At 39.2% G+C, this 26,135-nt stretch overlaps 1 protein-coding gene across 1 annotated transcript; it reads right to left on the reverse strand.

Moving 5' to 3' along the window:
- Nucleotides 1-8,845: 8,845 nt before the first annotated feature.
- LOC124291570 lies at nt 8,846-24,482 on the reverse strand. Its single transcript, XM_046728590.1, has 5 exons — nt 24,384-24,482; nt 15,563-16,432; nt 14,596-15,284; nt 10,866-13,418; nt 8,846-9,120 (listed from the first exon to the last, which is right to left on the reverse strand). Exons 1-5 carry the CDS (start codon nt 24,406-24,408, stop codon nt 9,100-9,102), a joined length of 4,158 nt encoding a protein of 1,385 aa, XP_046584546.1. The 5' UTR covers nt 24,409-24,482; the 3' UTR covers nt 8,846-9,099.
- Between the last annotated feature and the right edge of the window lie 1,653 nt (nt 24,483-26,135).

Here is a 26,135-nt window from a genome sequence, read left to right on the forward strand (position 1 = left end):
GCAGGTTAGCATATTGTATAAAAAGCTCAGCGTTATCTTTGCAAGATTGTCCGTGGAATTAAAACAGGACATTAAGACAAACTTTGTTGCCATGGTAACTGGTACTTTACGTTTTAATCATATTTGTGAAGACTTGTAAAGACAATTATAACCTGAAAATTAGCTCTAGATTACATTGATGTTGCAGTTGCATGTTTGTTAATTTTACGGAGTAAATGTTTCATTCATAAATCTGGTGCTTGTGTGTTGCAAAATGTGAGGCGAGGTGAAATGGGCTCTAACGTCGTACTTAATATTATTTTGCACATATGACGATGTGCATGCATGTGTATGTGTGGCTGCTTGTACTAGCCCAGACTGAAGCTGGTCTTATAGTGCTAGCACACTGAGATACCATCCTGCAGTTAAGCATGAAAACCCCACTCAGATACATTCCTTGTTTTACCCATTAATGCAGAGAGCCAGGCAGGGAACAGCAAGTATAATATTTTAACGTTTTTGGTATGATGCAGCCAGGGATCGAACATGCAACCTTCCGCTCTCCAGGCGGACGCTGTGACCACTACACCACGGAATATGTGACCTATGACTTCAGGACATGTTAGTCAAAAGTCTAACTCCATGCTTCCGATGGTCTGAATGAGTGAAATGGGTTGGACAGTGTTATCAACAAGGTGGGACAGAAACAACTAGATGCAGATCCAAGAATAATGTTTTCTTTGTTTCTTTGTTGTTTAATGCCACTCTCAGCAGTATTCCAGCTATGTGGTGGCAGTCTGTAGATAATCGAGTCTGGACCAGACAATTCAGTGATCAACCACATGAGCATAGATACATGCTGTTGGGATACATAATGGATTTCAGTGTGATTCTTGATGTCAGCATTCATTTTGACCTGGAGACATTGATGAAACACACATGCAGAGGTATGGCTTTGATAAACCTGGAAACAACTGAAGCAAAGTGGGATTGGAACCTACAATGCTGTTTCTTGCATGCCAAAGGAACACATATAAACAGGTTATTGCAGCAGCTTTGTCCACTGGGTAACCTGTGCCCCCCTCATGCACAGGTCATGGCACATTGATGGCATGTGACGACATATGGTTTGTTTGTTGTTTTCCGCCGCACTTGGCAATAATCCAGCGATATGGCGGGTATCTGTAAATAATCAAGTCTGGACCAGACAATCCAGTGATCACCACCATGAGCATTGTTCTATGCAATTGGGATAGGATGTCATGTGGCAACCAAGTCGGCGAGCCTGACCACCTGATTAGTTGTCTTACGACAAGCATGGGTTGCTGAAGACCAATTCTAAAGTCGATCTTCAAGGGTGATGTGGCAGTAGATTTCTTCATATACAAAGTCAGTATATATTTTGCCTGTGAGAGATTTCAGGGCTCAACATGATGCCAATGTCTTGTACCTGTCATCCCTGTTGGGTATCTAGTGCTTAAAATACATGACTTTGTTGAGTGTCACTCGGACCCAAATCAATAGACTGTGTGGTCTATGATATGACATCTTGCATGCAGAGATGATTTTATGATGCTTCAGGCAGTTAGGTTAGGATAATGTGCATATGGAAAGCAAAAGGATATTCCCAATCAATTGGATTCTGAGCATTCACTCCAAGTTTACCTGTATAATACTCTAGTGGCAACAATTGGATTATCTGAACCAAGCTTGGCAACTTTTGTGATACTACTGTGACATAGACAACCATGAAATCCAATATATCTATAGAGTATTCCCAAACTCTAGTGACACTTGCAGGTCATGGCTATCAGAATGTCACTTTGACTTTCAATATTGACAATCTGCTTCTTTTAACTATGTTACATGGGTCAGAAGCAGGGTGACAGGACTTTGTTATGTGAATGTTTAATATATAAGTACACCCATAGACTTGGGCTTCTTTAAGGGAACGTTCACATTTATTTTTTTGGTGGTGGTGGTGGTGGGGTGTGTTTGGGTGTGATGATGGTTTTTCGGGGAGGGGAGGGGACCATTTTCTGTTGACAAGAGTAACAATGTTGCAGGACATTTTGAAAATCTGATCTGTAACCTGAGCAGAAATTGTCATTCGAGAAACAGACAGGCTTCTTCAATGAAGGTGCTCACAGATGAAGATAGTGACCATTTCATCACTTGTCAGGGCAATTGCATAATATTAAAACATTTCTGCATCTCATGTAGATTCTAGGTTGACTTACACCTACAAGCCGGGGCCATGTAATAGCTTACTGGTTAAAGTGTTCACTTGTCATGCCGAAGAACCAGGTTTGATTCCCCACATGGGTACAATGTGTGAAGACCATTTCTGGTCTCCCCCCACCGCGATATTGCTGGAATATTACTAAAGGCAGCGTAAAATCATTATCACTCACTCACCTACAATCTCAGGCTTGTCATCGAGAGCCGATTCTTTGGGCCAGATGGTCAGTTTTTGTTCTTGACTGGTTGTGTGTCATAAATACTTGCTCATGTAAGACTGGTTAGTGTCAGTTACCGGTACTTACAGCCTGACATAGACTCATGGTTTTTAAGAACATTCACTCACTTAGAATGTCCTTTCTTTTGCTGGTCAATAAACATACACATTCAGATAGATAATCATTCTCTGAGAAAACTTGGAAATGCTGTCTTTTCAACAAGCTTGTTCTATGCAGTGGGCATGAAGTACAAGATCATTTTGTGGTCCGCATTCCAGTGAGTGCATGGGTTGGGTCTGACACCACTTTGAACAGTATGTACCAGTTCTTGGACATTTAGGGTCGGTGCGGTACCCTAGTGGTTAAAGTGTTGACTCATCATGTTGAAGACCTGAGTTCGATTCCCAACATGGGTACAAAGCGTAAAGCCCATTTCTGGTGTCCCCTGCTGTGATATTGCTGGAATATTGCTAAAAGTGGAGTAAAACCATACTCACACACTCTTTACCACTTCAGTGACATGCATAAGCACAGGTATTCTGCTGATAAACCTGGAAAAATAATCAGGGTGAACTTCGGTTCCTGGTGTAGCCAAGGGATGCAACTCTGCAAAGTGGTGTGCAGTGTCTGAGACCATAGGGCTCCTCTGACTACACTGATTTCATAACATATAACCTTTTTTTCCCCAAACACAGTGGAAAATGAGTGAGCTGGAATTTATGCTACTTTTAGCAATATCACGGCGGGGACACCAGAAATGGGCTTCACACAATGTACCTATGCGGGGAATCAAACCCGGATCTTCGGTCACCGACCCGATGGAACATGAAAAACAACAATGGTATCAGTTGAATTTATGATGCATTTTATGTACATTGACAGTAACACCAAATAGGTGGTAGAATAGAGCTGCATGCTGCAAAAATTGCCACTGTCATAAAATTTAAATGGAAGCATAATTTGATATTCTACCATGTAAGTGTTTACTAGCATGGACAAGAATGCACTAAAGCTGAGCACTATGGGTACGATGCCTGAATGACTCATTGACACATGTAATTGTCCATAGCCAAATTGATTGATATTTACTAGGACTGGCTAAAATGATTGTTAAACAAAATGTTGCCACTTTTTAAATGTTCAGAATGTTGACTTTCTTAGATTTTTAAAAATTATTGCTCAGTTATTTTCAATTTCCATGATCTACAATGATAGCTGGCCCCAATTTTCTGAGAAATCAAAAAATGAACATTTGACATCAATGACACATGCTTTAAAAAACAAGAATGAAAAATATGCTTAAAATAATCATCATAACCTTTGGTTTTTATTAAAAATATACCCTGTCAGAACAGACAGAAGAACATATACAAGTGGTATAATACATGATGACTGACTGACTGACTGAGTTTGGTTTTACGCCGCTTTTAGCAATATTCCAGCAACATCACGGCGGGGGACACCAGAAATGGGCTTCACACATTGTACCCATGTGGGGATTCGAACCCGGGTCTTCAGCGTGACGAACCAACGCTGTAACCACTAGGCTACCCCACCGCACCCTAATAACTGATGAACTTACTCATGCATCAGACCAAATCCTAATACATTACTATATTGTTAGCTACCATTACTATATTGACACTGTGCTATCATAATGACCTGCAAAAATATCACCCTTTGAGTAATATTCTTACTATAAATGGCAAATTAATCATACACAACAACTGAATTCATCATCAGCATCGAAAAGATGTAAAATATACATGCTTTAGAAATAGTGTTACTGTGGAGATAGTCATGGTCACTTTTTCATGTATCCATAAATTCTTTCAAAACAACCAGATTTGGTTCACAAGGTCAATGGCAATGGTTAATTATGGTAGGAACATCAACAGTGGAATTGAAACCCACCCAACATCATTGACATGTGGCCATGGTAAGTGAGTGAGTGAGTGAGTGAGTGAGTTTAGTTTTACGCCACACTCAGCAATATTCCAGCTATATGGCATCGGCCTGTAAATAATCGAGTCTGGACCAGACAATCCAGTGATCCAGCATGAGCATCGATCTACACAATTGGGAACCGATGACATGTGTCAGCTAAGTCAGCAAGCCTGACCACCGATCCCGTTAGTCACCTCGTACGACAAGCATGGGTTACTGAAGATCAATAGTCTAACCCGGACCTTCACGAGCCTGACCACCAATCCTGTTAGTCACCTCGTACGACAAGCATGGGTTACTGAAGATCAATAGTCTAACCCGGACCTTTACGGGTGGTAAGACCACAGTGGTTCAGCAACAGGACTAGTGTTACACAGAGCTACACAGTGCCAACACAAGTTAGCTTCATACAGGGTAACCTACAAAGTGGGACCTGGGCTTTAGGAAACAGAAGTGCCTAATCTTGGGATAGACTGAAAAAACCCAACACAGCCAGTTTCACTACTACATGTTAAATTAATTACTTCATATTAATGAAACATGTACGAGTGAAATTGGCTCTGTGGGGTTTTTTTCCAGTCTTTTTTAATATATTTAACTGTATACCTGTGACCTTTTAAAAAACTTTTCATAAATATACGTCTAAGATCTGTGTGAACTGATTTAATTCCATAGGTTTCCGTTACACCTGTGAAAATCAACACTAAATGAACTGCCTCTAAATTCACTGTGAATATCCTCCCTATAGTCTCTTCAAATTTATTTGGCATCAAAAAGTTGGAGAAAATAATTGTATAATTATGACTTCAATACATATAAACAAAATATATGTTGCATTTCAATCATGTTTGAAGGTCTCTTTTCAAGACCTTGTGTATTGTTTTACACCACATTCAGCAATATTCCAGCTACATCATGGTGGCCTGACAGACATCTATCTCAGACAAAGCAATGACCGACATTATGAGCATTGTTCCATGTTGTCAAGAATCGGCAACACACGATCAACGTTGTCACATGTCATGACTTGGTCAATACAGAGTTTCAAATGCAACAGTAACCCTTCCCTCTCTCTCTCTCAGTTGGGTCACTTCACTTTTGTGTATCACGGTTTCCACGTGGTACTTTCCATAAGCAATGCAATAATCACAATGTACAGTAAAAAAATAGGTGACATTTCCTAAATATCCACTTAACAGATACTGTATGTGTTTGAAAGGTCATGAGATCTAATATATACATATCTACCGGTACTTGTCAAGGAATAGGACTACTTGTATATCTTTGTATTTTTTTTAAAAATTAGGTGGGGGGTGCGTAAGGAACTCTTACTGTTGGCCTTGGTTCATATACATGATACAATATTCATCCATTCATTTAAGAAAAATGAACTTTAAGCATATTTTTCTATTGTATACAGTTGCATCTGACATCAGGCAAGGAACATGCTGACCGATGCAATCAAGTATTAATGTTAAGGATACTTGCATGGTTATTTAATTTTCAGTACAAAGCATCATACAGTCTTAGACCTAAGAAAATAGATCTCAGCAGCTTTAGTCAGATCTTGCATGTCGCTAAAAGTCTGGGAATGTACCATGTCGAGTTCACACAGGTTATTCACCGCTCTGATTGGCTGATGCTCACATCCTTTCAAGTTTGATTGAAAACTTGTGGATTGGTTTTCAACTTAGAGGTCTTAACTGACGACGTGATACCTTATATACTACTTTTTAAGTGGAATGTATAATCATGAGGTTTTGATTTTGAAACTTTTTGCAGTTTCAAACCTATAATTTCAATTTCTTTATGTTATTCCATGTGGGAGGACAATATGATTGCAGATCCTAAGGAACCAGTAACAGTAGTGAAAGACTGCTTCATCAAAATATCAATTTGTACAATTCAGGGATCTGTGATGTTCTCTTTTCTTATTTTCAAAATTAATAAATCAAGGACAATAATAATTTCAAGAACTTTGAGGACAATAGATGTCAAGAAGCACTTGATGTCTAACTGTGCTAATGTTTTCACAATTAATATTTTCTTTGGCAAGGATGATGTCTTCAGCAAAATCGTGGTCGAAGAGAGATTTGGACAAATCAGAATGAAGGATTGTACATATTACTGTGGATTAGAATAAACATTCATTTAGCATATTCAATAGAACCAATGATTATAATATAATGGAGCGTTTAAAGTCTTTGAATTTCAAGTCGTGAAAGATATGTGAAAAAATTATATAAATGATGAAACAGAAAATATGGGATGATAACTAATTGTACAGGACAAGTAATAAACTAAAATGAATTATTACAAGAAAATAATAATAATAATAGTCCATTTATATTGCGCATTAATCCATGCACTTTGCATGCTGAAAGTGATGACAGGGATGATAAGGGATTAATTTTCATGGTGTTTGCGCTAGAGGTGGAGATATGGCAGACATTATGCCTGTCGACTATTTACAGAGGTCATACTCGGACCCGTAACATGTCACACATTTTCCCATCTGTCCGTCTTGTTAAAATAAGATGTTGTCTCCATTTCACTATGTATCTCTGTCAAGAAAGTTACAGTCCGTTTGAGACAAAGTGATACCTATGAATTACATTCTAACACAAAAACAAATACTAGTAGACATAAAAGAATCAAACCAACGCGGACTGCAATAAAAACAAGTGTTTGCCACTGATGTGGCAATGTCCCCCGCCACTAAAGAATGGAATATCTATATTTACTACTTTTTATTTTTGGGTCACATACAAGATGCCTGAAATGACTGGTGTCTGCATAATCACCCAATGTAGGCTGTCAACATACTTGAAAACATTGGGTGCAATGTTTTATGAGATATCGCCTTTAAAAAGCGGTCAAAGTATCGTGGTGACCTTGAAGATAAGGTCAAGGTCACCCAAATAAACTGGTGTCTGTGTAATACCCCAATGTAAACTGTCACCAAATTTGATGACATTGGGTACAACAGTCCATGAGATATCGCGTTAACAAGAGTTAAAAGTGTGAAAAGTGTCGTGGTGACCTTGAAAATAAGGTCAAGGTCACCCAAAATCAACTGGTGTCTGCGTAATCCCCCAATGTAGGCTGTCACCAAATTTGAAGACACTGGGTACAACAGTGCGTGAGATACCACGTTAACAACAGTTTGAAAAGTGGTCAGTGTCATGGTGACCTTGAAAATAAGGTCAAGGTCACCCAAATCGACTGGTGTCTGCGTAATCACCCAATGTAGGCTGTCACCAAATTTGAAGACATTGGTTACAACATTTCATGAGATATCGCGTTAACAAGAGTTTGAAAAGTGGTCAAAGTGTCGTGGTGACCTTGAAAATAAGGTCAAGGTCACCCAATTCGACTAGTGTCTGCATAATCCTGCAATGTAGACTGTCACCAAATTTGAAGACATTGGGTGCAACAGTTCATGAGATATCGCGTTAACAAGAATCGGGACGTACGTACGGACGCCGCTGAATACATAGTCCCCCATTCCGCGTTGCAGCGGGGGACAACAACAGACCAACTCTAGAAAACAATTGCAGAATTTTTGTCACAAAAATAAAAAAGTTGTTTAAGAAACTGTCATCATTTATTAGTGCGTTTTCCCAGTTTGTTACAAGGGCGCATTGGCATTTAAAGGAAAAGCGAGATGCACGAGAGAAGCGAGAGATTACTGCTGATTGACTAAGTGAGAGAAAATGAAAGTCTATCAGTTACAAAGTCTATGGTTTCTTCAAGGATAAAAATAACAGGGGGTGACCCAAGTATGCAATTACTATAAGTACATACAGCGTACTGCCTGTGCAGCTGGGGTACGTGTCATCTCGCCAGCTCAAAAATTTGTTGAGAACCCGTTAACTCACGTGCATCTCGCTTTTCCTTTAGTTGCCAATGCGCCCTTGTAACAAACTGGGAAAACGCACAAATAAATTATGACAGTTTATTAAACCACTTTTTTATTTTTGTGACAAAAATTCTGCAATTGTTTTCTAGAGTTGGTCTGTTGTTTTTATTGCAGTCCGTGTTGGTTTGATTCTTTTATGTCTATTATGTCAGATTTACTGGCCTGACTGGATTTTTACTAGCCATGGGCTAGCAGGCCAGTGGCTTTTTCACACTGTTGATGTTTGAAGAGTTTTGCTGACCATATCATGAGCATGATGAGGTATTGTTGACATGTTACAGTTCACTAATTATCAAAATTGATTAGCGTTAAAGTGATACAGGGCTCCAGATAATTTTTCAACATCAGGAGTATGTACTCCTTATTATTGGAAAAACTCAAAAGTACATTTATAGTAGTGAATGGAATCTTGTGTTTCGTTTCATATATGCGACACAACATTGCTACTCTTGTGTAAACAGGTAAATAAACAATAAAATAATACTTTTTCAGATAAATACGTCTGTAAATGATTCTAAGACCGTACACCATTGCTGTGGTGCGATTATCTGCTGCGTTTCCTAAATTATTTCCTATCGTATCGTGCATATTTTTTATCTGTACATACGCCGATACGGCCTTTATCTGGAGCCCTGACATTGATATAAATCTTTCAGATCCATAAAAGGATCAAGATATTGTGGCCAAGTTGAGTCTTTGAATTTACAAATGGTATTGTACAGGTCACAGTTCCATATTGACTGGCATCAATTCCAGAACAGAAGAGACTTGGAACACAGCTGCTTTTGCCCATCACTGTGTTAGCATTTGGAGCTGAAATGAAAAAGGCACTTTTTTAAAACAATACCAAACCTATTCAACACCAAAACACTCAAACGATTGATTTGAAAATTTAGATTGTCAGCTTTGTTCAATGTTTTTTTCCTTATTAATTTCTCTTATATTCTCCCAACATGCCTACACTTCTGGATCTCCTCTGTCAAAGCAGCAAAGCATTCTCATCCACTCTACTTATAGCATGCTTAGATGGACTATATGTTCTTAACATATTTAAACCAACATTTACTACAGAAAATGAAGTAGTCTACACAAAGTAATGATTCAAGAAAACCTTCCAAATGCTATTGGTCTGTGCAGGGTTCCGAATTTGTTCGAGCAATATTCTAGTTGTATCATGACTACCAGTAAATAATTTAATCCGAACAAGGCCATCCACTTGCAGATATTACAACAGTGTATGAAATTAAGCCTGTCTGACTGCCCAAGACGGGCTAGATTTCTGATGGACGGCCTAAATTTACAGCTAACCAGCCCAATGGTCCATTAAGAATGTTAGATAACATGTCGAATACATCTGAGTAAATTCACCATATCTTAAAATCTATTTTCCAAATTGAGTGTTACATTTAGACTTGACAATTACTGTTTGAACATTGAACTATTGTATCTAGTGGTGTTCCGATGATAATTTTTTCGGAAAGAAGGATTAAAAATGATTATCGATTGTAAAAAAAATATTTTTGATTAATCAGAATTTTGTTGTTTTTGTATAACACCCTTGAATTAAGTATACTAACCATTTAATTTGATGGATATTCATGAACAAACATGCGCTCAACACCGTAAAGCTATGCGCATTGTAAACTAATAACGACTTTATTGTTTAATTACAATTCCAGTGTCTTCCTTGCATGTGTGCATTTCATTGCATGACAGTATAAGTTACCCAAAAAACATTAATTAAAAAAAATGGGGAAAACACCTTAAAATTGGCGATTAAAAATGTATATATTTTGATTATAATCGATAATCCTTCACAAGTCCACTGATAATCGATAGTTGATTTGGTTTCCGATTCCCAACACTAATTGTATCTCAAGCTCAAAGCACTTTGTTGACATATATTATCACTAAAACAGTGCCTAAAGAATAACTAAAAATTGGATAATTTTCTTTGGATTGTCTCGTCTGGTTACATACATTTTGTGCTGGTAACATTTTGAAGTTACCAGCCCTGATGTCTGGCTGGGTTTTTGGCTTATTTCATACACTGTATTACAAGCTGTGTTCTACAACATCAGTGTATGATGAGATCCTATGACCAATACACCAAGTCTGGCCACTTGACCGATCAAGTCCACTTTTGGTTTGGTTTGGTTTGGTTGTAGTTTAATGCTGCACTCGGCAATATTCATGCTATATGGCGGTGATCTGTAAATAATCGAGTCTGGACCAGACAATCCAGAGATCAACAGCATGAGCATCGATCAACATCATTTCGATGCAATGACAAGTGTCAACCAAGCCAGCTAGTCTGACCACCCGATCCCCTTAGTTGCCTCTTACGACAAGCATGGGTTGCTGAAGACCAATTCTAACCCGCATCTTCATGGGTCAGTTGCTTTTTACTACAAGCGGTTAAAGCTAAACTAAGCCTCAATCTCTCACAGGGGTACCCTCTACAAAGAATAATTATGGGAAGGATTATTCACTTAAAAAACCTTAATTTTAACATTACCTTAAATTTCAGATTAAAATAGAATGACAAATATATCAACCTTCTTAAGCGTCGATAAAGCAAAGTTTCTTGTGATCTCCAGTCTCCTCTTGTATTCATCAGTGAAGTTCCGGGCATCGTCAACACTTGAACACTTATCCAAATGCTTCAGAAAGAAGTCTTTATCTTTTGTACAAAATGTGCATTGGCCCTTTGGACAGAAAAGCATAAACCGTGCCACCTTGCACTCCTCGGCAAGCATGTCTAGACCATACAGTGGGTTCATTTTGTGTCTCTCCAACATATGAACTCGGACCTCAAGGGCCTTTGTGGCCAAAAACCGACAATGCGCACACTTGTAATTTCCTTTCTTTTCAACATCAAATTGAGTCTCAGAGCCTTCAGATGTTTTTTGAGACTTTTCTTTCGAGGAAGAACCTGATGTCTTGCCTGATGGCAGATTGGAAGGATTGGGGGACCTTGTGCGTGTTGTTTGCTCCTTTTCATACAGTGCTTTAGGGCTACTGTTGTTTCTGTTGTTGCTAGGCAAAGAGGTGCTGTTGTTGCTGTTAACTGAAGTATTACTGCTTTGGATTGCAGAGGGGCTGCTGCTGTTGGTTGCTGAGGTCCTGGTGTTGCTGTTGGACTTATCTGTGCTAGTTGAACTAACTGCAGAAGATGCAAGTTGACTGTTCATCCTCCTCTTCACTGTGTCTGCTGCATTTTGGGACTGAGGATCTTTAATTGGTACAACAGCAACTGGCACAGACGTGGACACAGCTTGAGCTGACGATGAAGATGAGGAGGACACAGAATCTGTAACTAAGGATCCTTGAACTGGTTGTACAGGTTGCTGTTGGTCTTGAAACATTTCACCCTCCTTGTCACAGGCTGGAGCAGATTCATAAACATAGATGGTGGTAGGTGATTTTGGTTCAGTTTTGATATGCACAGAGGAACCATAACCTTGAGGAGCAGAAGCATTCAAAGACTTTCCTGCATCTTCTGGACAAGGCTGAGTTTGATTGGTCAGCATCATGTTCTCCTTCACGGCATTCACCGTGTTTTTCACACTTGCATGTTGACTGTTACTAAGATTTGGGGTCTCATAAGCTTCTCTTTGGCACATCCGAGAATGTTCCATCCAGGACACTGGATTAGTGGTGTTAAATATACAATTGGTGCCGACACAGAAGTAGATCCACTGCACAACACTACTGCCTGCTGTAACTTCCCCCATCACCAATGTTCCTCCAGGATGACCATCTAAGTAATGGTTCTTTACAGCTGAGAAAGTGGAGTCATGAATTGTTGAACACAACAAGCATGTATAGGTGCTTGGGTTAACAACCGCTACAGTCTTTGTAGGATCGCTCAGGACAGGATTGTTTTCCTCTGTTATGGACTTCATGTCAGGTTCATGGTCCTTGTTGGTTTCTTCATCTACTTCAGCATTCTCATTCTCATCTTCATCATCTTCCTCAGCATAATCCATTTCAACAACAGCGTCATTAACTTCCTCTTCTTCTTCTTCTTCCTCTGTATCTTTCTTACTAGGTTCAGGCTCTGGCAAAGGTGCACTTCTTCCTTTTCTCTTTTCAGTTTTTCTTTTCACATTAGGGGACGATGGAACTGTGTCCTTCAAAATACCTTTATTCTTCTCATCACTTGCATCAATTTCTTGAGCTTGTGACAGGGTAACAATCTTTAAGGCAAACTTCGGCCGTGCTATATCATGTTCAAGTTCTGTGTGTTTTCCCAAGATTGCCTTTTTAAAAGTCCTAAATTTACAAACACTGCACTCAAAGCACACGCCTGGCATTCGTTCTTTTTTAACCAACTTTGGTGAAGACCGTGTCATTCTCTCTGTCACTTTGTTCTCTTCTTCACTTCCGGTTTTAACATTATGTTCAGATTCATGTTTACTTTGGGGAGAGGAAACGTATCTACGCGATCTCCCACGTCTACTTTTAGTGCGACCTCTCTTTGCAGGACCTTCAACTTTATTCTTCTTTGCCTCATCTTCATCCGCGGACCCTATCCTCTTCCTTTTTGAATCTGGTGATTTAGTTTCAAGTTCAGATTCTGAGTTTGATTTTGCGTTATCTTTTGGAGATTTTTTTGACATGTCATTGCTTTGGTTGAGACCATGTTTCAAGAGGTCGGGCAGTAGAACACAGACCTTGAGATCACTGCCGTCGAACTCTGAGTGCTCCTGCACAGTATGTCGAACAACATCAACACGAGAGAAGGTCTGGAACACACAATACTGGCAGGAGAAGCGATGATCCATCAGGTGAGTCAACAGCTGGTGTTTCTCCTCCGTCTTGAAGGTACAGAAGTTACACCAGTAGTATGGCAGATCAATGTTCGATATGACTTGTCCTGAGTTGGACAGGTATATAGTTTTGGAGGACAGTGCACACACAATTTCATTAGCTCTGACACTCAGGAGTCTCTCACACGACTTTTCTGTGACTCTTGATTCACTCAAAATGAGTCCAATGTGACTCTTGTCAACCGGGTTGATGCTGCAGGTCCTTGTCGGACTCTGTGGACGAACAATTTTTCCTAATTCGTCAGCCATGTTGTCAGAGGTTTTACAGGACAAATCCTGGAAATAAATTTAATGAAGTCTTTTAAAGAGAATTCCTGGAACTGAAACATTCATAATTCAAACTAAAATGATTCAAAAGAATGAGGTGAGTGTGAGTGAGTGAGTTTTGTTTTACGCCGCACTCAGCAATATTACAGCTATATGGCGGCGGTCTGTAAATAATCGAGTATGGGCCAGACAATCCAGGGAATTGGGAATCGATGACATGTGTCAACCAACTCAGCGAGCCTGACCATCCGATCCCGTTAGTCACCTCTTACAACAAGCATGGGTTACGGAAGATCAATATTCTAACCCGGACCTTCACGATTAGAAAGAATGTCTACAAAGGCTTATCACATCAGTATAAAATATAAACTTCCACTGCACCTCAGTTCAACAGAAAGTTTAAAGTATCAAGATATACATACACTTAGTAATTCTTAATTTTGAATAATTGAGTCATGAAATTGCTGATGTTTTGTGAATGCAAATCGATAGAAGGGAGATAACTCTAAATTTCTTTTTCTTGTTGTCTGCTAGATTCTATGTCATTTGAATATTGAGTATAAGCTAATTGCCTAACTCTGGTACTCCTTATTATGATCCGATACCCGCGCTTCAAAAGTTCAAAATTAACACTGAGGTGTTCGGTAAGATAAATATGTTGTTAACCTCGGGGCCCATTGGTTGATGGACCCTCTATGTTTGTTTATGTTCCCCTTGGGCTAAGGGAATATAAACAAACATAGAGGATACATCAACCCATGTCCCCCTCATGACCAGTGAACAACTTCTAACAATGTTAAGATAGGTATACACACGAAACAGCGATTCATAGATTCTGTCGAACTGTGGTACAACAACAACAACATTATGACAGGGTCATGCTTTGTAAAACCATGACTTGTATTATTTGAAGAATTGTCATAAATTCCACCAAAGATATATATGTTGAAACAAAACAGGGATTTGTAGATTCTGTCAAACTGTTGAACAATAACAATACTATAGAGTCAACTTAGTCAAGTTGGGACACTGAATTACATCAGATATTCTAGCATCTTATATATGATTAACAAGATTGATTGTTCCAATTCTGCAATTAGAAAAGAGTGCATATTCTTGTCTGAGTGAGTTCTGAATGACTGTCAGTGAGTTCAGGGATATCAGCACTTTCTAGACCGGTGCTTACAGTACTGGGCAGCACAGACGTCGTCAGTGATGAAGGCAGCGACGCCGGATTCACAGGAGTTGGTGGCCAGGCAGGATTCACAGGAGTCGGTGGCAAGGCAGGATTCACAAGAGTCGGTGGCAAGGCAGGATTCACAGGAGTCGATGGCCAGGCAGGATTCACAGGAGTCGGTGGCCAGGCAGGATTCACAGGAGTCGGTGGCAAGGCAGGATTCACAGGAGTCGGTGGCAAGGCAGGATTCACAGGAGTCGATGGCCAGGCAGGATTCACAGGAGTTGGTGGCCAGGCAGGATTCACAAGAGTCGGTGGCAATGCAGGATTCACAGGAGTCGGTGGCAATGCAGGATTCACAGAAGTCGATGGCCAAGCAGGATTCACAGGAGTCGGTGGCCAGGCAAGAATCACAGGAGTCGGTGGCAAGGAAGGATTCACAGGAGTCGGTTGCCAGGCAAGAATAGGCTTCTCATCAGTAACTGCAGAGGTGAGGGTGCTTCCAATATCAAATTTTTCTTCATTGGATGTTTGCTGGTATATGGCAAGCGACTGGACACTCTTATGGCCAGTCAAGCTCATGAACTGAGAGGACGAATAGTTGCAGCGCGTGAGTATGGTAGCTCCTGTGACTCGTACACAGTGATTTGTGTACACCGTGGATAGATTGCAGCTGGCACTCAAGGTTGACATGAACTCTGAAAACCGGAATGCAAATTAACCTAAAATAGAGATTTTATGGTCACTTCACACATAAAAATACTGATTTCTTTCACATTTATATCCTACATTGAATGCAAACTGACTTAAAATCTCTATTTTATGGTTGCTTCACACATTAAAATACTGATTTCTTTCACATTTGTATGCATCATTAATGAACATTAAATTTAAAACACATCATCTTGCAAATATTTTCAAAAAATCTTACATGTAATGAATTTACATGTTTATAATATAGTATACGAATACTTACTTGCCAGGGTGTTCTTTCCAAGTGGTTTCTTGGTATACCAGACGTTGTCCTCAGCAGTGAAACTGTCCTTGGGATATTGCCACAGTCGATTTAAATCTGGATTCAGTTTCTCGATGTATTTCAAATAGGAGGAAACAGGGCACAATTCACTGTTTGGAATTTCAGGCATGCAAGCACCATATGACTCCCTATCCTCACTATGGTTTTTAGTTAGCTCCCAAAGTCCCTGCCTAATGAAACGTATTCCATTAGAGGGATCGACAGCCACTTCAAAAGTGTCTTTTGTCATTGACTCCATATTTTTTGCCCCCCTCCGAAAAAAGTAGAAACGAATGTCAAACTGCACTTTGTTGGCTAGTCCACTTGGTGTCTTGCAATCCATGTGAACACTGCTGTAAAGCTTCTGTAGATCCAAAGAAAGTATTTCTTTCTTATGTTCAACGTCACCCTTTCCCTCGGCTTTAGCTTCCAGTGTCATGGTCTTGAAGCTCTCATTTGCGTCAATGAATTCAGTATCTTTGATGATGTCGAATTTCTTCAGATGTGGTGGGGATTTCAAATACCGATTAAGTCCATACCTTATCGATTCAAGTGTTGTTACCTTATAAAGTTCACCTGTTTGCATCCTCACATCAACATAGAAATGACACAACACTTCAGCCAACCTGTGTGAATCAAATGATTCAAATCTTGCATCTTCTTCTTTTTCCCGCAGGTATTCTCTCAATAATGCAGCTGCGTTGTTATTCCCCTTCTTCGTATTAACTGGGACTACCGTCGTTTTCTCAAAATTTCTTCTCAAAATTTCTTCGTCAGAATGAGAAGCAAATCTTTTTGTCGACATCGCTAGATTTTCAGATGACATAGAATCTAGCAGACGACAAGAAAAAAATATTTTGAGTTATCTCTCTACCATTGATTTGCATTCACAAAACATGGGTAATTTCCGTACATAATACGTGACTCAATTATTCGAGATAAAAAAAATAATAACAGGAAGTACCAAACGAATTCTCACAGTTCAGCATTTCCAGCGGGTAACATAGAAAATGTTACTCGCTTGTAAGAGGGGTACATTGAAAATAATAGAAGAGTGCTCAGCCAATTAGAAAATGACACTTAAATATGTGTGAAGTAGGATAATATAAGTTGTTCACTTGTCAAAAACACAGGGATGGAAATAACCCATTGCCCGACGCCTCAGTCCAGTGTTTTTTTCTGTCGGGCAAGCAAATTTGTATATCACGCTGTACCGGTGTCCAGTTGACTTTCCAATGTTAATTATGTTGTTTATTTAAAAAATGAACAAGAAAATCAGCCGGTATAGTGGAAAATTTATCAGGGCAAGTGATTTTACATGTGCCACTGTAACCAAGTACACTAGCAATTTTACAGTCATTTCCACCCCTGAAACATAGAGGGTTCATCAACCCAAGAGCCCTGATGGACCAGTGAACAACATATTTATCTTACTGAACACCTCAATGTTTGAACTGTTTGAAGCACAGGTATCGGATCATAATATGGAGTACCAGAGTTGGGTTGATGTGCGCTCTATGTGTGTTTATGTTCTCCTATCTTTCGTTAGTCTACCGGTAGCCATTTGGGTCTTTTTTGTTTCTAAAGATCCTTCAACACCCATTTTCAAATTTAATTTTATTCTATTACAAAAAGACTTTTCAGTATCATCCCTTACTATTGCATCAAAGAAGACAAGACAATGCGGTTCACAAGCTCACTCCTAGTGAACAAAACACAGAAACAGTCTTTAAATCTGAACTTGCACCTGTGCACAATTGCTATTGTTCGTTCTCATGTGTCCGAACAAGTCACATGCCTTAATGTCAATCTAGGATTGTCCTGGTAGGAACATCTGTCAGTGGTCCCATGATATTATCAGGTAGCACAATGTGAAAAGTAACCATTTATCTGGCAGACCTACCACAGGCCAAGTAGTGAGTGAGTGAGAGAGTTGGGTTTACGCCGCTTTTAGCAATATTCCAGCAATATCATAGCGGGAACACCAGAAATGGACTTCACACATTGTACCCATGTGGGAATCGAACCCAGGCCTTCGGCGTGATGAGCGTATACGCTTTAACCACTAGGCTACCTCACCGCCACTGCAGACCAAGTAACATGTTTCATTAACCAAACGTCACTTCACTTGTACATGTTGTTCTTAACAGGATCTTCATGGGCAGCAGGGATTTCTTTTGTAAAATATTTAAATGAGTAATAATGAAGTCAAAACATTACTGGTTATTACATTTTTTTGTCGCCTTTTCAGTTCATGGTAACGTTCTAAAATGAGTAATTATCAATTCATAACATTGCATGGTAACACTGTAGATTAGGAACAACTAAACAAAACTTACTTGGAGCTGGATGTTTACGGCATGCTTTAAAGCCTTCTTTTTGTACATTTTGCATAAGTAATTATACAGACAGTTCCACAACACGGAGGGGCGGTGGAGTAGTCCAGTGGTTAAAGCGTTTGCTCGTCACACTGAAGACCCGGGTTGGATTCCCCACATGGGTACAATGTGTGAAGCCCATTTCTGATGTCCCCCAGCATGATAATGCTGGAATATTGCTAAAAGCGGCGTAAAACTTAACTCACTCGCTCACCCCACAGCATGGTTTTGTAACATCAGACACTGTTTCCAATAAAGCTGGTACCGGGTTATGCTTTTTCACACACTAAACACTGGTGAGTGAGTGAGTGGAGTTTTACTCCACTTATAGAAAAATTCAAGCAGCATCATGGCAAGGGACTGCAGAAATGGACTTCAAACATGGTACCAATGAGAGGAATTGAACCCAGTCTTTCAGTGTGACTAGCAGCCACTTTAACCGTTAGACTACCCAACTTATCCACATGTACATTTTGTTTCTGCACCTGTCCCACTCCTGTATTTTTTGTATGTTTTGTTTGATGTTTAACGCTGCACTCTACTAGACCAGCTATATGACATCACTGATCAGTCTGAAAAAATAATCGAGTCTGGATCAGACAATCCAGTGATTGATATCACGAGCATCAATCTAAGCCACTGGGATACGATTAAAAACCAAGTCTGCGAGCTAACAACCCGATCCCATTACTACAAGCATGGGTTGCTGAAGACCAATTCAGACCCTGATATTTGTGCGTCTCCACGGTAATAATAGTGTATTACAAAATGCACACCTATAACAGATCCTTGTTCTAAAACATTTAGAAGTCTTTCTTAGCTTCATTGCTAAAACGATAATACTTGGGAAATTAATTTCACGAACATTAAGACCTGTTTCTTAGATTAGATCATTTATAAGTTAAGATAGGATAAGATAAACTAACATGAGTCTATTGCTAGTTATTCACAATTATTCTTAAGGGTTATTGACTATAGCTGCAGAGACAATAATGACAGCCAAGAGTCAAAATTGAAAAAGATACTCTGTGAAAACAATGAGATTTTAACTGTTTTATGCCCTTTTAGCAATATTCAAGCAAAATTACAGCAGCCCATGAAAAGATGTATGTGCAGTGGTGGATCGGGTGGGGTGGGGGTGGGGTGGGGTGTCCAGAGTGTTCGACCCCCTTTGAAAATGACCACATTGAAGTTAATGTTTTGCAATGGAGCCAAGGTGTCTTCCCCCCCCCCCGGAAAATTTCTGGATCCGACTATGATATGATCAAAGACTATGAACAATTTGCTGAACTTTAGAAAGATCTTCCTTGTGAGAAATGAGAAATACACGCATTGAACAAACAGAATAAAACCTTTTGACACTATACCTTGCCCAAAAAACAGATTATTCAATCAACACCTCTTTCAAATGTTTTCATGATCACCACAAGTTATGAATTCATTATGTGAGGTGCACAAGTTGTGCAATAGCCCATTGACAATATTCAGGAAGGAAGTTGATAATATCCTCAATTTATTTCACTGGAAAAGGAAGTTTCCAGTGAACAGCCCAGTCTAGCTGTATGCAATATTGGAGCATGCTGCAGGAGGACTATCTTACTTCAGATCACTTTAAAAAGTTTCCTTTGTGTGGATACTTCCTTTCCTTTTCAGGGCTCGATTTAGTGCTTTGTTACTTGCACTGGTGCAACGCAATATTACAAAGAGCAACTTAGTTATGACTCTTAACTTGCACAAGGTGCAAGTCAATTTTGAAAAAATAAATCAACAATAAATCTAACATTATAAGTATAAATGTGTCATCTCATTTTTCTTCTAAACTTTAAATAGCTATGGCAATGAAATATTGCTATTCATATACACGTTCCGGCTATGACAGCTCTTGTAAACAGAGATCAGCTGTGTCTCTGTGTTGCTATGGTTTCATAGGTACTACATCACGGAAATATGTTTTGTGCACCGACACCTCTGACGTTTTAACACACTACATTGCAACTGGAATGTGGCTGGTGCAACTAGGTTTTTATCTTAGGTTGCACCTGGTGCAAGTAGGTTAACCTCTCTTAAATCCAGCCCTGCTTTTCTATCCACAAAACACTGAAAACTGTGGTGCATGTGCAAGTCAGCAATATCAGATTGGTGGTATATGTATTTTATATTACCTTCCCTAAACAACATACCTAAACAACATACAAACTCCAGGGGACAAAAGAAATTACACAGTTATATCTGTAGTTTGTTACAAGTGACATTTACCCATGAAGATCGGGGTCAGAATTGGTCTTCAGCAACCCTTGCTTGTCATAAGATGAGACTAACAGAGATCGGATCAATGGCGTGGTGACAACGGACAAGCTAGGCATTAGGTCAATACATGTCATCATATCCCAATAGCAGATTGATGCTCATGTTGTTGATCACTGGATTGTCTGGTCAAGACTTGATTATTTACAGACTGCTGCTATATAGGTGGAATATTGCTGAGAATGACTGCTGCGGAATATTTTTAAAAAAATAACATTAAAACATAACATATAATTTGAGAATGTCTGCTATCGTTAACTGAAATGACAATAGTAAACAAACACAAATTAACCGTTGTATCCATCATCTACTCCCCGAGTAAACTTTGCCGTCATGACCTTAGTTGTTTGAGAATTAATACACATACACATGTATTTAACTTCCATAATTCACAAAACTAAAACATGCTGTTATTTCACCATTTGTACCTCAACATTGACCTGCATTTTGGACATAAATATTTTAAATATCTTGTATCAATTTGTTAACTAAACCTGTGTTTGTAATGTATGCGTTAAACTTAATTGTCTATGCAGAAAACAACTGTGATATTTTCAATACCATTCATTTCCAAGATTGTCTCGGAAATTGTAGGAAAGAAAGAAAATCACAAAAATATAAATATTCTTTAACGAATAAACCGGTTCTTAGAAAAAATATTACAATATGTATCGTTTTAAAATCACATTGCCATATACCTGTATACCGGTAATACCGTGCAGTCCTAGAGAGTTAAGTATTTTGAATTTTATTGTGTGTTAAGTAGTGGTGTTGCAATTAATAGAAATAATCGAAGATTGGATGCAGTGACCATACGACCAAGCAATCGATTACATTTTCTCATAATTGTACAAAAACGATTTTGGAACTACTGTTTTAGTGTTTGAAATACTTGAAGAGGGAACATATCTTAGAAGTTGTCAGGGCCTGGAAACGTGTTTAATTCTTAGAAAACTCAATTCACTCGCTGAAAAGTCATGGCTGAATATTTCTTGAAGACACTGGAAACTTCATGTTCTGAACTTCATGATATAATAGTCATCACTTTAAAGTAGCAAGTTGCATCATGTTACACAGGTTGTGAAATTCGTCAATGCAATTTGCGCAGTTTCTAAATAAATGAAAAATACAACAACAACAGAGAACGACAAGTTTTTTTCTTTATATGTATCTGGAATAACAACTTAACCTGAATAGGAAAATCTGAAAAAAGCTAACCAATTTTTTTCAATGATTGCTCGATGGTAATGAACCAATCATCGATTGTGAGGTTTCAACAAATTCCCAACACTAGTGGGAAGGTTGAAGAGGAAAGCCCTATGTCTTGCAGCGTTCAACCATTAAACAAGTTAAAATATATTCCATACTGTCCACTGTGTAAAAGGAAACTAAACTCATTGGTTTGTGTAAGCCCTACTGGCTGACAAACAGTTATCGCAATATCTTAGTGGTATTTACCAAATTACTCCGACGTTCGTTATATTAATGAAACAGAATTAATTACCATACTTAATTAGCTATTCACTGATGTGTCCAGTCCGTTCACTGCCACCGATCATGTTTTTATATAACGCGGCAGAAGGGGAATCATGGCAGTACAAAGAAGTGTTTTCTCACAACTAACTGTAACAATTATCGCCATTTCAGAATTTCTCATGTCATTCATGAAATAATACATATTTATATTATAAAGTAATCTCGAATAGTTGATTGTGTGCGACTAATTGAGTGTTTTTACAGTAGATTGATAGGAAATGAAACAATTAATGACTGTTGTGAACTTGAACTTGCTATTATATAGATCGTGTGACATCCCCCAACTAAGTTAAAAAAATTTATAGGGTTCATAACTTTATCTTTAATTTTTTCTCTTATGTTACTTACCGTGAAGAATTTTCTTTTGCTGTCCTTGACTGTTGTCAAATTCCACAGGAAAAAATACCGGAATTGTAACTGACCAGAGTGAGTGAGTGAGTTTAGTTTTACGCCGCTCTCAGCAATATTCCAGCTATATGGTGGCGGTCTGTAAATAATCAAGTCTGGACCAGACAATCCAGTGATCAACAGCATGAGCATCGATCTGTGCAATTGGGAACCGATGATATGTGTCAAACCAAGCCAGCGAGCCTTACCACTTGATCCCGTAAGTCGCCTCTTACGACAAGCATGGGTTACTAAGGTTCATTCTAACCCGGACCTTTACAGGTGTAACTGACCAGAACTGCGCACACGTGATACTGATGAATTGGCGATAACTGTTACACTGCGATAACTGTTCGGCAGCCAGGAGTGAGTGAGTGACTTTAGTTTTACGCCGCACTCAGCAAATTCCAGCTATATGGCAGCAGTCTGTAAATAATCGAGTCTGGACCAGACAATCCAGTGATCCAGCACAATTGGGAACTAATGACATGTGTCAACCAAGTCAGCGAGCCTGACCACCCGATCCCGTTAGTCGCCTCTTACGACAAGCATAGTCACCTTTTGTGGCACGCATGAGTTGCTGAAGACCTAATCTACCCCGGATCTTCACAGGTACGGCAGCCAGGAATGTTGGCAATTGGTTATGATTGATGATTGGTTCATTACAACCGATCAATCATCGAAAATAACTGGTTAGTGTCATTTATCAAATTTTCATGTTATGTTTGTTAATGCACAAAAAATATAGAAAAGAACAGGTAGTTCTTTGGGTTTTTTTCGCAAACTGCACAAATTACACATCTCTAAAGGAGGACTTGTATGTTAGGAACATAATTTTCCTGGAGTGTTCAAAAGAAATTCAGTCATTACTTGAAACCAGCTTTTAGTGGTTATGGAATGTAAATTTAATGACACAGACAAAATAAATCTTGTGAAAAATATTGATAATGCAAACAAGTGTTCCAAAATTGTTTGTGTTCAATTACTGGTATATGTGATCAATTGCTTGGTTGTTTAGTCACCGCGACCAATATCCGATTATTTCAATTAATCGGACCGCCACTAGTATGCCCCAAATGGATTACATTAATATATTGATTTGCAGTCATTAATGACATTTTTACGAGAATATTCATCAAATGTGTATGACTTGTCTTACTGGTGCTGAAGGTCGAGTGAGTGAATATGGTTTTACGCCGCTTTTAGCAATATTCCAGCAATATCACGGCCGGGGACACCAGAAACTGGTGCTGAAGGGGTCGTTGTCGGCACAGGTACTACAGATACGTACCCCAGGTACCTTTCTGTATACAGATATGTACCCTAAACAAAGTCAAAATACAAAAACGTTCCCGGTACCCTAAAAGGCGGACGAGTCCATATTCCACAATCCAAAAGCGAAACCGTATGTAGTTGTTCCCGTTCAATGGATTCCGAGTGGTATTCATGTGCATCGCGAAATATCCGTTACTGTGTATTCTCATTACTTACATAACACAATCAAATGTATCTAATACAACAGTATGACAGTTCCGGTCAAGAATACGACACAATGTGAATGGAATCGTCCTAGGGTACGTTTCTGTATTCTCATTATGGCCAAGGTACATATCTGTAGTACCCGTGCCGACAACGACGCCTTCAGCCTTACTGGTACAATGATAACACCATCAATATTTGGGTAATTTTACACAGCAAAAAACATCATTCGTCAATCCACTATGTTTGCAAATAACGACTATTTATGACCGGTAACAATACAAAATAGATTCTAGTCTCAACCCTGAACTAAATAAAAATGAACTGCGACTGAGAACAGGTGGTTTTTCGTATGGCGGAGTGGTTCAGACCACTGGTATTAGCCAAATATCGCCCGTATGTAGGTCATTATTAGTCCCTAAACCCAGTATATTTTTAGGGGACATACGATAAGGCTCCATCTACAACAGAAACAGCCTACTCTTTCAAATGAACTACGTATTTTTCGGGATTTTGTTTCGATGGTTTCCGTGTCTTTCTATATATAGGTCTCGATCAACTACTGGCGGTCAAGTTTTCAATTGCACTTGGTCTATTGTATAATGTCCCGATCACGGATGTAACGGTGCAGGGAATTTCATATTTATCCGCCTAAGTTTTTTCCTTGCGTATTGCAGTACTGATTGTGTCTTACTCACCTTGAATTTTCAATACGAATTTCATTAAGTTGACCGAGTCAACAACAGCAAACAAAATTCGTGATGGGGTTCTCGCTACGCCATGTTTGTGAAAAGGGAGCTAACTTGAACAACGGATGTATTAGTTTCTGAGTGCCCGAGGATGTGGACCGGGCTAATGTCTATTTGTCGTTGTGGTCCATGAATCAGCGTGAATTCATTTGCTTTCGTGGTTTCCCAATGCAGAATGATTTTTTGATATTGGAATTAACTGATTTGAATACATATAACGATATATTTTTCACATAATTATCACGTATTACGTTTGTGATTCAAAGTTATCTCCCTTGATGACTACCCTGTCTTTATTAAAGGGGCACTGATCCAGAGCGAATAATGTTTCGCGCCAACAATTGTCAAAAGTACCCAGGGCAATAGAAATATAATGTTTGGGGTTTTTTGGGGCGTGTATTGTTATATTACTTCATTAAAATAGGTAGTTTTAACATACCTCAAAATAATTAATTAGGTCCCCTAATCATCATCCAAAATACCATTTTACAAGTAAAAATAACAAGAAATTGCATATCATCAACACATTTAGAAACATAAAAACTTACGTCACAATCAACAGTGGTTGGTAACAACTACCTGCAGCATTGTTTATACGGGAAGATGCATTTGCACATACGTTGCCATAGCGATTGTGCAATTGACAATCAAAGTTACGATTGAATTGGTAAAAATAGTAAAGTACATGCATGAAAAATGTACTGAGAAAATCCCTAAATCAATTATTTTGTATATCAATTAGGATAAAAGAAATAAAGGATGAATGGTGTATGACGTTTTTCATAAAATATATTATACTGAGTCAAAAAAGAAACTTCACAAAATGTAATTTGAAAAATAATGAATAATTTTTCTCTGATGATACATCTATGTATCCGAAATGGGATCCCTATCTTTCGACTCTAGAAAAACGTTAGCAAAACCCACTCAAACCCATCCATTCGTCGTGCAAATGACGTTAGTGCCAAATCAGGTTTTGCACGTGCAGTCGATCACGTGATCTTTGCATCGAAGTTTTCTTCATATGCACGTGTTTGCATTGGCCTCGAGAATTGAAAAACACTTTTAAACCACAGTTCTAACGGTACTTGAAATGCCACGATTGTCAAATGTGCAACGTGAACGTGCCGTTGGCATGTTGCAAGCGGGAAGATCAGTTTTTGACGTCGCAAGAGCAATGGGATGCAGCCGTCGTACTGTGTATGACTTGCGAGGTCGTCTACAACAAACTGGCACCACTTCTGATCGCCCAAGGTCGGTCGTCCACGTGTGACGTCACGAGCAGAAGACCGTCAAATCGTCCTACGTCACCTACGTGACAGATTTCTGCCAGCTACACGAACCAGGGCTGAGATGTTTAGAGGTCGACTGTCCTCACAGACCATTCAAAATCGGTTGCGGGCTGCCAATCTCCATTCTCGACGTCCATATCGTGGGCCAATATTGACGCCGTTTCATCAACGTCAACGTCTGCTGTGGGCCCAACGTCACCTCCGATGGACCCAGAGAGACTGGAATCGAGTCGTCTTTAGTGATGAATCCAGGTTTACCCGCAGATTCGCGGACGGCAGGCATAGAGTCTGGAGACGACGTCGTGAACGGTATGCCCAATGTTGTGTACAGGAAGTCGACAGATTCGGGGGCGGAAGTTGCATGGTGTGGGGTGCTTTCTGTGGGAACAACCGTTCCCGACTTCTGGTC

This window comes from Haliotis rubra, unplaced genomic scaffold (genome assembly GCF_003918875.1).
Source record: "Haliotis rubra isolate DU_JTF1 unplaced genomic scaffold, ASM391887v1 Scf497, whole genome shotgun sequence".
Taxonomy (NCBI): Eukaryota; Metazoa; Mollusca; class Gastropoda; order Lepetellida; family Haliotidae; genus Haliotis; species Haliotis rubra.

Excerpts from the sequence above, each read along its gene's own strand:
- LOC124291570 (XM_046728590.1), bottom strand. The coding sequence starts at position 24,408 with ATGAAATTCGTATTGAAAATTCAAG. Across the intron at positions 16,433-24,383 it reads ATTCGTATTGAAAATTCAAG|ATTCTATGTCATCTGAAAAT; the intron begins GTGAGTAAGACA and ends GTCGTCTGCTAG. Across the intron at positions 9,121-10,865 it reads CTTTATCGACGCTTAAGAAG|CTCCAAATGCTAACACAGTG; the intron begins GTTGATATATTT and ends TTTTCATTTCAG.